Source organism: Clytia hemisphaerica, unplaced genomic scaffold, assembly GCF_902728285.1.
Source record: "Clytia hemisphaerica strain Z4C2 unplaced genomic scaffold, Clytia hemisphaerica genome assembly, whole genome shotgun sequence".
In the NCBI taxonomy this organism is placed as follows: Eukaryota; Metazoa; Cnidaria; class Hydrozoa; order Leptothecata; family Clytiidae; genus Clytia; species Clytia hemisphaerica.
This window is the reverse complement of record NW_027103962.1, coordinates 1,443,808-1,456,145: the sequence shown is the minus strand read 5'-3', so window position 1 is coordinate 1,456,145 and position 12,338 is coordinate 1,443,808. Positions and strand designations below refer to the sequence as shown.

Sequence of the window (12,338 nt, the reverse complement as noted above, 5' to 3'; positions counted from 1 at the left end):
ATCAAATCTCCAACTTATTACTAAAAACGGGGGTTATGTTATCTTTTTTTAACAGTGCAATTAAAAGTTGGAAAATGTTAAGTGATTATTTCGAAACGAAGTGAAATCACAGTGTAATTGTTTTTATTGAAAAGATAAGCATGAACTTATATTGCCTTTTTTATTTTTAAGTCATTAAAGAACTTTGCTAATTCCCAAAACACTACACACAGTTTGGCTATGTATGAGGTCATTAAAGAGATCGTAAAATGTGTTATGATCAAAAAACTGTTTTATCAATCATCATCATTATCACTACCCCCGTTTTTAGTAATAAGTTGGAGATTTGATATTTCACAGAAAAGTGCTACCAAGGGGTATTTCGGGTCCCATATCTTCCGAAGGACTTTTTAGTTTGCCTTGAAATTTAACAACCTTTTCAACCTAAGGTTGAACTACCACTGGTGTAAAAATGAACGTTATAGCATAACTAGAAAAAAAGCTCAATTTTTGCAATCGCAAATTTAACTGCTAAAAATCGCGAATTTTTCAACCAAAAATACATTGAAATATAGCGCTTTTGATTTTCTAAAACAAGCAAAAAAAATTTCCATAATTACATTTGACTATCAAAAGTTACAGGCATTCTTGTTTCCACTGCCAATTATATCTGGACAGACTTTAGTTTGTTTTGCTCAATTTTTGATCATGTGATTAAAACTTAAACCAATCCCAAGGGAATTACTTGGTAACGTGATCAAAAACTGAACAAATCGATTTGCATCTTTTGATAATAACAAAGGAAAAAGCTAACAAAAAGTTAAAACAATAAGCTTCCAGACTAGTGTTTTTTATATGGACTATGATCTTACTATCTTTTTATCTTTCACCAAATAAACTGTTTTAAAGATATGAAAGATCGTTCATTTCAATAAAGTTATTGGACCATTCCATTTTGTATCAATACAGGAGGAGAGGGGGGTGGGCAAACATTTCCAGGGGGGAATTCGAGAAGAATTCCCAGGAGGTCTAAAAGAGTATTTTTTCATTTTTCCAGGGGGTAAAAAATTATTTTCAAATTTCCAGAGGTAAAAAAGACTGATTTTAGTTTGTCCATCATCACTTTAAGGTATAAAAAAAATTGTTCAAGGATTCTTTTTTGCTAATTTTGCCATTTATCAGGGGTATCCACATATTCCCTGGAAATGTTTTTTTACTTGAAAAGGTTCGTCCATCCCCTGTATGGAAATTTAATTCCAATTCTTTGCTGGTGTTGTAGTTTCGAATGAGAATATATGGATTCATGGATTGGGACCATATCCGTAATCGAATTAATCGACCGATTAATTTCACTTTAAAATTATGAAACAACTTAATGCTGGTTAAAATGACTTATTAAAGCTTTTCATAAAGAAGTTAATCAAACATGAATCGAATCTCAATCGAATCTCAATCGAATCCAATCAAGCTCAAGGGAAAATGATTAAAGTTAATCCGGTTGATACCAATCAACCAGTTGACTCCTATTTTTTCGGTAAACATATCAACAATTGCCCTGATATTAATTTATTAACACATTTAGGGGGGAAGGGGTATACCAACCAAGATTTCGAATGAAGGTATGAAAGCTAAACCAATCAAATAACAACCCCCAAATGTAGAAAAGATTCAATTGGTCATTTGTTCAAAATTTACACAGTTCAATAGTACTTCAGATTTTGCTGAAAGGACTGATAGTAAAGCTAAAAAGTAAACATTTGATTACTTTACATTGCCAAACCACTACATAACAGATAACAGATCTATCTAAATTACACGTTTATTTTATAAGAACATCCAAAATTTTTGAAGCCTTAGGATGTTCTTAACTTTTTTGAGTTTTAAAGATCTTCTAAACCGGTTCTTACTTTCACCATTTTGTGAGTAATTTTGTCCATTTTCTTAAGAAATTGGCGATTTTAGAGTCCACAAAGCGTTAAAGTGTTCTTAAAACTTGTTCTTAACATTTTGGCCATTGAAGCCTTATGTTCTTATAAAGTTTGTTCTTATAATAAAAAACGTGTATTTACATAAAAAAACACTACTAATAAACTGGTAACAGAGAGACAGTCAAGACGATTGATTAGTGCAGAAATAGAAAGAGCAGAGAAGCACAATCAATTGACATGGGTTCTAAATTCCTTATTTTTGTTATTGTGATGGTAATACCAATGGGTTCTATGAGTACTGAGTTATTTGGAGATTTCAAAATGTTGAGCTGTTCACAACACAGGAACATCACTATTGCGATGCAAGGAATAGAAATCAAATTCATGGACAATTTCTTTCGTCGCTTGAATGAGCTAGTTCAAAATGAAGCCTGTTTTAAAGTGAATATACATCTTGAGGAAGATGGTCGTGTTATCTCATGGCTAGAGACATCTAATTGGAATCATATCGTTAGAAATTACGATGCTCGTAATGGATACGTGAGTAACAAAGATTCAAAAAAATCTATTAATGGTTTAATCAAGCGTTTTAGTAAAGATAAATTGATCGGAAAACAAACATTTGTAATGATGGTAGGCTCACAGAGACAATTTTTCAATGTAAAAGATTCTTATAAACTTCTAAAAGATCTTTACGAAGATCAGAAATTAGATATTATTATATATTGCTGTAAAATGCGGTGTCCCGATGATTTTTGGATATCCCCGCATCGATTCATAGTCCAGGAAACTTATAAAACTCATGTTGACGACCCGTCCGAAACATTAAGAATAAAAGATCTTTTAGATATTATAAAAGAACCAACTTTTGATCGTTATGATTTTGCATATCGATCCATTATCTCAAGAAAAGACTTTTTCAACGAGACTTGCTTGAAAGGCGTCACCAGAATTCACATTAGAAGTGCTTTTTCTGAAAGCTACGTAAAGTCTGCTATGGCGATATTGCGAATGGTAAATGCAAGGCGATGTAGAACACATTCGGAGCCTTTGCAGTTCATTTTTACGTTGTTTTTGAAAAGTGGCTGTCAAGAATATTTAAAGCTCCAAAACTTTCATTTGATGCGTGGCACTCCTTTAATATTGTTGACGATGACCAGAGTATTTTCATTCATAACGAAGAAGGTGAAGGAAGGGACTGCCGACCTGTTTTGAAGCAAGGATGTCATTGTTATCAATTGGCTTCAATGGCAGAACTCTCGGACCTCCCGTTAAAAACGTTTAGTAGCCCAGATGAACTTTTTGAATTGATCAATGAAGATGTTTGTAAAAGACAAAATGATTGAAGGAGGTGTGCTCCCTTGTGTATTTGCAAAACCTGGTCCTCAAAAACAATAGCGGTATATTGTAGTTACACATACATGGATACATAAAACGGAAATGTAGTACTTTTCAGTATAGCGTTCTCGGGGTTGTCGGAAAATTTGTGCAACAGAGCACAATTTTGTTACGAAGTTATTTTATCTTATACATGGATTTTATACATACTTTTTAATATGTATCATTTCGAAAAATATCTAAACCACGAAAAGCAACCTATTGAGAGGATGATTACCCACTGACGTTAGATAACATTCTTACCCATTGTTAATCGCCAGGAAATACACTCAATTTTTCTTTTATAAGAACATCCAAAATATTTTGCAGCCTTTGGATGTTCTTAATATGCTCTTATTTTCACCTTTTTCGAGCATTGTTGTCCATTTTCTTAAGAAATCGGGTGTTTTAAGAGTCTGCAAGGCCTTGAAATGTTCTTAACTTGTTCTTAATATTCTGACCATTGAAGCCTGATGTTCTTATATAGTTTGTTCTTATAAAAAAAAACTAAAATATGTACCCTCAATTTTGATATACCAGGTTATCTAGGCTATTTTTTTCAATTTTTCTCAATTTTCTGGTAAAATCTAAATAATTTCAGCCTTGAGTCTCTCAAATTTTTCAGTTGCTTTGTCATCTCCTATGAAACGTAATCTAAAAAGACTTTCCATAATTACTATATTACCGCCAAGGGTTGAATGCGAAATTTAAGGATTTGTTTGGTGCTAAAATCTTCATCTTTCCATCCAGAATTCAACAAAAGAATATCAATAATAATAGGGATTGATTTTTTCGGACTGTACGCCCCAACGCCCTCGCAGCCAGCTGCATCTGAACAAATCACGCCATATCAGAGGGTAACGGCACTTTCCACGGTTTGGCAACTTCCTAGCTTCCATCCTCATCGGATAAACAGAGCGTCTAACTTTCTTTCTGTAAATGGAGCTGTGCAAATTCTGGTCAGAAAAAGTTCTTTCTATCAGGATAGTTATTGTTTATAAAAGCGACAATCTTACCCAAAACATTTCCTGTGTAGTAAGCCAAGAATCATGCCAAGTAATAAAATACGAATCTCAGTTTGTTACCCATCCGTGCAATTAATCATATCTGCTCACTTTCTAGAGCACAGGAATTTCGGGAGAAAAGGTCTCGTGAAGCTTGACAGATCCTTTTGGTGAATTTTTAGATTTCACAATGTAGTAATCCCTGACTTCTATTTGCAGCTCTGGAGTTTATACTTGTCATATTTCATCGGAACGAGATGGGGTTTTTCAAAGCTCTCATTTGATTTTGGTCGTTAACCAGTAATAAAACAATTTTGTTACTTTTTCTAAAGAACTCGTCATTTTTATTACTTCAAATGACCAATTATTATTTAAGTATGTTATAAAAACTCCATCTCGTCTGCTTTCATCGCAAAATTTTAGGAATTTGGTATTCTACAGGGCGCTGGCGCAAAAAAGATTTGGCCAGAAAAAAGTTGTGCCACTATAGACCTTTTCATAAATTACCTCACGAACATCACTTGCCTCGTATTCAAACAATTACCATGGTGATTATAAGACATTAAATGATTTTTTTAATAACAGAAAGTAGTTTTAATAAAATCCGCTGGGAGTTAATCACCATGGCAATAATTTCAAAACGAGGCAAGTGATGTTCGTGACGTAATTTATGAAAATGTCTATTAGTGCCATAGAAATTATATTTCTTGTTTGTTAGTTGCGCTGATAACCTCGTCATAAGGGCTCTTTACTAGTCTCTTTTCTCATGTCAGATACAGAATGGTCTGAGACATTTGAGACATTTCATGCATTGGCCATAAATTTCTTCAGATACTTGACTTGATAAGAAACAACGTCATTCCCTTATAAAAAAACATTTAAAACAAAAGATTTGTAATCTATTAACAAAGAAATTTGGTTGAGAAATGTATGGTCAGAAAGTTGATAAAATGTCTCCAGGGACATGCTGAAATGTCGTAACAAGACAAGGAGAAGCTATTAAAGTTTTAAAATTTCTACGGTACTAATTGCTCTGCCCACCCTGTAGTTGTGACAACACTCGATATAGCCAATCTATAAAGTATCTGTTACAAAAACACTGTATTTACATTTAGAAATCCAATTTGAGTGCCAAATTTCTAGAAAGAAATTCCTTTTAAAAATTGTGGTTGACCAGGTTTTCAATATACAAAGCAATCAGGATCTTTATGAAGATAAAATGAATTATACGGTGCAACTATTCTTCTTTATTCATGTTATGCACCACTGCAATGACTTCACGAAATTATGCAACTTTTCTGTTTATGTTCCACCCAATACGTCACTTTTTCTGTTGTTTAACCCTATTCGGCCTAGGGGAGGGGGGCTGTTTCTGTTCGGAGGTCAAATTATTGGTAATAGCTCATGAAATAATAAAGCTTTTGCCGTGAAATTTTCTGTAAATTCCTAACTTTTATTTAGCTTCAAAATAAAAAAAATTGACACCTAAAGATTTCCACACCCTGAGCATGATGACATTTCTGACAGTAAGGTGTCACAAAAATTGACCCCTTAGGCCTTACCAATACTAATTTATTTTTAATGTCAAATATATCGTTTAAACCGCAATTTATTGAATATTTAAGATAAAATAAGCTTTTTAAACTCAGGCAACTTTTTTCTAAAGCCTTTGTTAGAATACAATAGCTTTTTATTAGAACAAAGGAAATTTTCGGTTTTTGCTCACTTTGGGCATGATGAGTGACGTCATCAACAAAATTTTGTCAAAAGTTACCTTACGTGACAAGGATCTTGTGTGCCAAATTTCATCCAAAAAGACCCACTAGATCAAAAAGTTAAGGGGTGGTACAAGAAAAGCCCCCCCTAGTTCTGAACCGCCCCTAAAAGCCTAGGTTGAATAGGGTTAAGTGACGTGGGTGGAAAATTTTAAAAGTTCTCAGAAGACTCTCCAGTGGTGGATATTCGTGAGAATTGTACATAAATATTTAATCCATGATTTTTTTCCATCTTAGGTTTAACAGCAACCATCTCTTTCTACCTAACATTCAAAATGGTACCCCAACCAAAGTACAGATATCAAATCAGTCTTTCGCCATTCAACCCGCTCAAGATTGACGACTATCATACCTTCCTCAACAAAATCGGATCTTTCGGAATGCCAGAATTAGTCCGAAAATATATCGGATATTGGTCTTACCGAACGATCGCAAATGGGAATATGATTATTGAGTTTTTTAGTTGTAACGTCACATACAACCCCTGTAATTTATATAGACTTCAAGAAATCAAATCGGAATTCTCGGATAACAATAACTTCCCGACTACCAAGTTTCGGGACCACATGGAACCCGATTTCAATGTTGGATTAGTTGCCGGGGATTACGAAGAGCCGTGTGGTCAATCGAATCCACCTGTTGTCATAGTTACCCCACCAAAACAAATAATCTACTGTTGCGGCATTTTCCAGTACACCATACCAGAGAGGACTTTCTTTGATAGTGAACAAGGATATACACGCCATCTTGATCTATCACTTACGTCATCCACTTTTACGATGACGTCATTCACGGAGTTTTCCAGCCAATCACAATCGCTGATGCTGATACCTTCGGCTTCCGTCATTTCGGACCACCAATCACAAACGTTTGTGTATCAACTCAAAGCGACTGATAATACGCAACTTTTCCAGGTAAAAACTGTTTTGAGAATCTCAAAAAATCATTTTTGTCAATGCATATTTAAAGTCTATTCCCAAAGAATTTAAAAGCCCATAATTTTTTCCACACACTGCTCTTGAGAGCCAAATGTAACTAAAAAGTATAACCTCGTTGGAAAGGTAAGGATGTAAGCTTTGTCGAATTTCCTAAATATTTGAAAATAAAGATGAACGGACTTAAGTTTTAATACGACGTCCAATCTACAATTTAACTTTTTCTTCATATATTTTCCCCTTGCAGGTCACATCTTTAACTATCGACATACTTGGACCTTATTCCATTTTACACGAATGTTCAATCAAAATATCCATGACTAGACTGAGTACCGCATCATCACGAACCAATCTTCAAACCATACAATACTTCATTCAGAGGCTAGCTAGCTATTTCCAAGTCACCGAAGAGGAAATAGGCGTGGTTTCCTACTCGGCCCAATCCTCTTCAACCAGTGTTATTTTCATATGGAGTTATTGTTCATCTAATTATCGAAGCCAAGCATATCAGACCGATTCATCAACACTCAAAGTGGATTACTCCAACCTACAAATCAAAATTTTACGATTACTTTTCGATGGTAAACGCAAGGTTCAAACAAGCTTTTTATCCGTATTCTCCAGTCAATTTAGCATCCAAAACGTTGAGACACAATTCACTGGCCGATGTCGTGATCTGCCGCCGACCCCGACCCCTGGTCACCACGAAATCGTAATTTATCTATCTTACGGAGGTTACGTCACACATGATTACCTTGACAACTATTTCTACGATTACGAAGACGGGGGTGCGTTCTCACTCTCCCTCACGTTCCTGAACTCGCAAAACCATACTGTGCTTATAGACCATTGGATTAACATAGACTACAGCTTGCACACCATTTATGCGATCGTTGATGACGTCATTCGAGCATCATCTTCTTCGATTTTCATCTACTATTTAAGAGCTACCGACTCCGCCTCGCAGACCGCCTTCATAACAATCACAGTCCGTAGATACACGACAACTTTCGTATGGGCACCTTTCAATATAACCTATAGTCTACAGTATACAGGACAAAGCAGCATGGTCTATGTGCGCCAGTCACATTACTTGATCAACTCTATCATCCAATACTTCTCGTCTATAACGACATACGTTTTCGTTTTGGTCCGTGGTTTTTACCAAATCCCAGGCTACCCTCAGTATAAAACGATTTTGTTTTCAGTAGCAAGGGAAACATGCTCGTCAAAGGTTCTGGAGAAAGTGAAAACAGTTTATTCATCCGCAAATGGTAAGGGGAGCTTTATTCTCAAGCTGCCATCAAACGTCCTTAACGTCCACATACCTTATCGGGGAAAAAAATGTCGGGGGAAAGTGACGAAAATTCTTAGGGAGTGACGAAATTTTTCCCCGACGAAATTTTTCCCCGATATTTTATCACCCGACCAAAACTTTTACCCGATTTTTTTATCCCCGACTAAAACTGTTACTCAATTTTTTAAACCCCAACCAAAATTAAAATCCATTTTTTCTACACCTTTATTAACCGAAATTAGTGCTTTAAATGTCGAATCACGTCAGCTTTTTTCGAATTAGTGAAGGAAACCATTTCATTTGGACAATTTAGTTGGGTGAAAGTGACTAAATAGTAAATTTGGTCGGGGAAAAGTGACGAATTTGAAATTTTGGTCGGGGAAAAGTGACGATAAATGCCTCTAGGTGACGAAATTTTTCCCCGACGAAATAAAACTCTGACATTTTTTCCCCCGATAAGGTAACTTTCAGCGGTGTTTCTTTCAGCCATATTCCCTATAAGGAAATAAAATAAAAATAAAAATCTCCACCCTTCAGATCAGTCATCCACTTTAGGTGAACGTTAAACATCGTTGCATGCCAGCTGCTTTAGTACACCCATCTTGCTTTTTTATAGTTCGTGACCCTGGTTAAGAATTAGCCAAAGAAATATCTGGTCATCTAAATTCATATTAGTCACTTTTATCCAGGATATTCTTAGGGATAAAGTTATTCTATCTAAAAATGTATCTCTTAGAATGCGTTGAAAGCGTAGATTTTGACTCAAGACAAACTTGAAACATTTCTCTCCAAAACTGTTGGTCGAGATTGAAACAAAACTTCTACTTTGTTTTGTCGGGTGATTGAAAAGCAGAGATATAATTTTGTGTTGTGTTTTTTTTATAATAAAACGACAACCACTTCTCACTACTACTTTAAAATTCATCCCTTCTTTTTCAGGACAATTAGATTCAAACCTCAAATCATCTGTTTCACAAATGTTCACACTCCATCGTGTGACGTATGAAAGCACTTGTTCCTCGAATCCAGACCCTCCCTCCCCCGTGGATCCTCTCCCTGATTTAACCGTGTCTTATTGTATGGTCTTCAATTATAATTTACCATCAACGCTGTTTCATGATACAATTGACGGAGAAACGAATCATCTTGGATTGGCCTTGCTAGACCAGCATGGTAAATTTTAGATTTTTCTCTGGGTTTTTATTACAGATTGCCATGGTTACTCGCTAGTTTGTATCTTCTTCAGTGCATATAACATCACTATATTTCCAATGTGCAGATTTCTTTACAAACTGGATAAATTGCCTATAGATTTCAAAACATTCGAATCGTTCTGTTGTTGACAAGAATTTAAAACAAGATGGCGGACTAGTCGGCTCTACAACTGGACACGCTTCATTTTATATGGGAAGCCTAATCCACGTAGTTAGAAATTAGTCTTCCGATAGTTCGAGAGACAATCAAACCCCCCCCCCCCCATGTTGAGGAGCCCTTTTTTGGGAAAGATAGCCCCCTAGATTTTTTTTAATTTTTAAGACCCCTTTGGATTTTTATCTCATTTTTGGAGCATGTTTTACTGACCAACCTGGATTCCTTATTTTCCAGACCAACCTGGACGTCACACCTTCTCTACATAGGGGTTATAGACTTGGAACAGCCCATTTCTTTAATTCGAACTAAAGTGTCGATTCATATTCGAAAGTCTTAAAATAATTTTGGTAATTCGAATCTTACCCTTTGAAGGGATAGCTTTTAGTTTCTTTTGGATTGAATTTAAAAAAAATGGACTGTAACAGATAAATAAAGATGAATAATCTTTTACAGGGATGTACGTATCAAGCAGCTCATGGTTCCAACTCAACGCTGCCTCCATGCAGCTCTATGCCGTTGCTATCCAATCCTATGCACAGCAACAATCCACATACACGTATCAAATTCAGGCCACCAATAGTCGTGGTCTCTCAAATAAAGTTAGTTTCAAGGCTAGAATGGATGGGAAACCTTTTACAGCTGATTGCTACCTGTCTATGTCGTTCACGTATAAGTTTATGACTTCGAATGTGGTTGATATTGATGTTTTACAACGTTTCATCTCCATGGTACAAGAATATTATGGACGTTCAACCAGTACTGGAAAAGAAGTCAAAATCAAAATTTTCACTCGAGTCTCAAACTCCTTCAATGTCTCTTGGAGTCACTGCGCTTTCCAGTATTCCAGTCTACAGCTGTCTCAACAAGGCTTGACAGATAATGACCGCAGCAGAATCACACAAATTTTCTCCAAATATTTAGTGACTTCCTCTACAGGGCAGATTTCGAACCAAATCATATCAGACTTCAAGACCTTTATGAGCTCACATTTTACCATTCAATCTCTCACAGCGAGCTACGATTGCATTGAAGAGCCTCCTGTTCCGAGCATCGATAAACTCAGGGTCTTCCCCAAATTCTGTCAACTTTTTAACGAGAGTATCCCTATAACAGCTTTTCATGACAAGCGAGATGGGAATACAAGAAATTTAGCCTTGACGCTACTAGATGAACAGGGGCAACCAGTGTCTAGTGATAGTTGGTTGCAAATGGATGCATATCAGTATGTTTATGGAGTTGTGACGGAAGATGTTAAAAAGGCTGCACCACTCGGTAAGTTTAGCAATTTTATGTTTGTGTAATTTCCTGTGATGGAGACGGTCAGCTTTCGATTTGTCTAGATCCTGATCAACTGAGGACAACGATAAACAAGCACTTTTAACGGTCCTCGATTTTGTTGCTCAGAACTCTGGGTTGCTTCAACTAGCGTGGTGGTTATCCTTTATACGTATCTACTGGCGGTAAACAGATAAAAAAAAACATAAACAAAACTAGACTGTGAACAAAGTTTACCACTTGGACTTCCAGGCTATCATCGAGCCAGGTAGAACATTTTTCGTTATAGCATGTGTTTTCTCTTATTTTCCAATATATTAAATAATTTTTATTTTACCTGTTAGCTGGCTATCAATATTACGTCCAAGCTCGTGACTCGTCAGGGCGTACCGCCAACATTTCATACATTGTCAAAGTGGCGTCATCCATCAAATCTTTTGACGTCTATTTTCGTTTGGGATTTCAAAGTAAATATGGAGAGAGTGTACCCACTGCGACGCTTTTGAACACACTGGTACAAAAATTGTCAAAGTATATTGACCCTGATGATACGGTATAACCTTGTTTTTTTTTGAAGAAATGTTTTAGTGAATTGCAAACAAGGTGATACGACCACAGCTCAGCTGCGAAAAAAATGCTGACGTTATCAATAATCTGATATCACCGATTGGTTCCCATAAAATTTTGCCAACTGAACTAAGAAACAACTCCAACAAATCCCAGACCTTTATACCTCTTTGAAGTACTTTTATGTTGCAAGAGCCCTGACTACTGAACTAAAATTGGAGTTTAAAAATCAATTTTGCATCTCTAATGCAATTAACGCTTTAACGACCAAGCCATCTATTCTAGCCTAAAAGCTCATTAGGGAATAGTCATGGACTTTATCCATGCAGCAAACTTATTTATATACGGTTCCTTGAGTGCCCCATCTAGGAAGTCCCACGGTTACAATAAGGTTCAGACTGAGCCTCTGGCTCGATGAATCCATTATAAATGCTCTAAAAACGTCAATTTATTTTAATGTTTTGACGACGCACATTCTTCTTTGGAAATACTCTCTGATCGCTGTATGCTTGTTTTCTTATAAATTTGAAAGTATGTAAGCTGCCAAGATAACGTTGAAAACAAAGGAATGTCATATTTTATGTTCTGGATTTTCATTTTCTTAGACTGGCAAGATATACGTCAAAGAATTAACATTCCCGAACAGCTTACTATTCTCACATTGCGATTTGTCGCCTGATTGCACACAAGAGAAAGTCGCATCCATCGTCCAACGTTTAACTTCATCTGCAGCAGACCAAGCCACAGCGGATTTGAAAAATTTCATGGCACCCGAAATCGTCCCCACGACTGTACGAGTTGACCGAAAACATGGTAAAATTTTTAAGAAA

General features: G+C 36.0%; 1 protein-coding gene across 1 annotated transcript in view; it reads left to right on the top strand.

Moving 5' to 3' along the window:
* The window catches only part of LOC136810252 (uncharacterized), a 42,108-nt gene that overhangs the window by 10,433 nt on the left and 19,337 nt on the right, over positions 1–12,338 (top strand). Inside the window, exons 9-14 of the mRNA XM_067066824.1 lie at positions 6,301–6,977; positions 7,246–8,272; positions 9,235–9,468; positions 10,120–10,938; positions 11,286–11,494; positions 12,114–12,321. Coding sequence (XP_066922925.1) covers positions 6,301–6,977; positions 7,246–8,272; positions 9,235–9,468; positions 10,120–10,938; positions 11,286–11,494; positions 12,114–12,321 — 3,174 coding nt within the window. The remainder of the gene's footprint in view (positions 1–6,300; positions 6,978–7,245; positions 8,273–9,234; positions 9,469–10,119; positions 10,939–11,285; positions 11,495–12,113; positions 12,322–12,338) is intronic.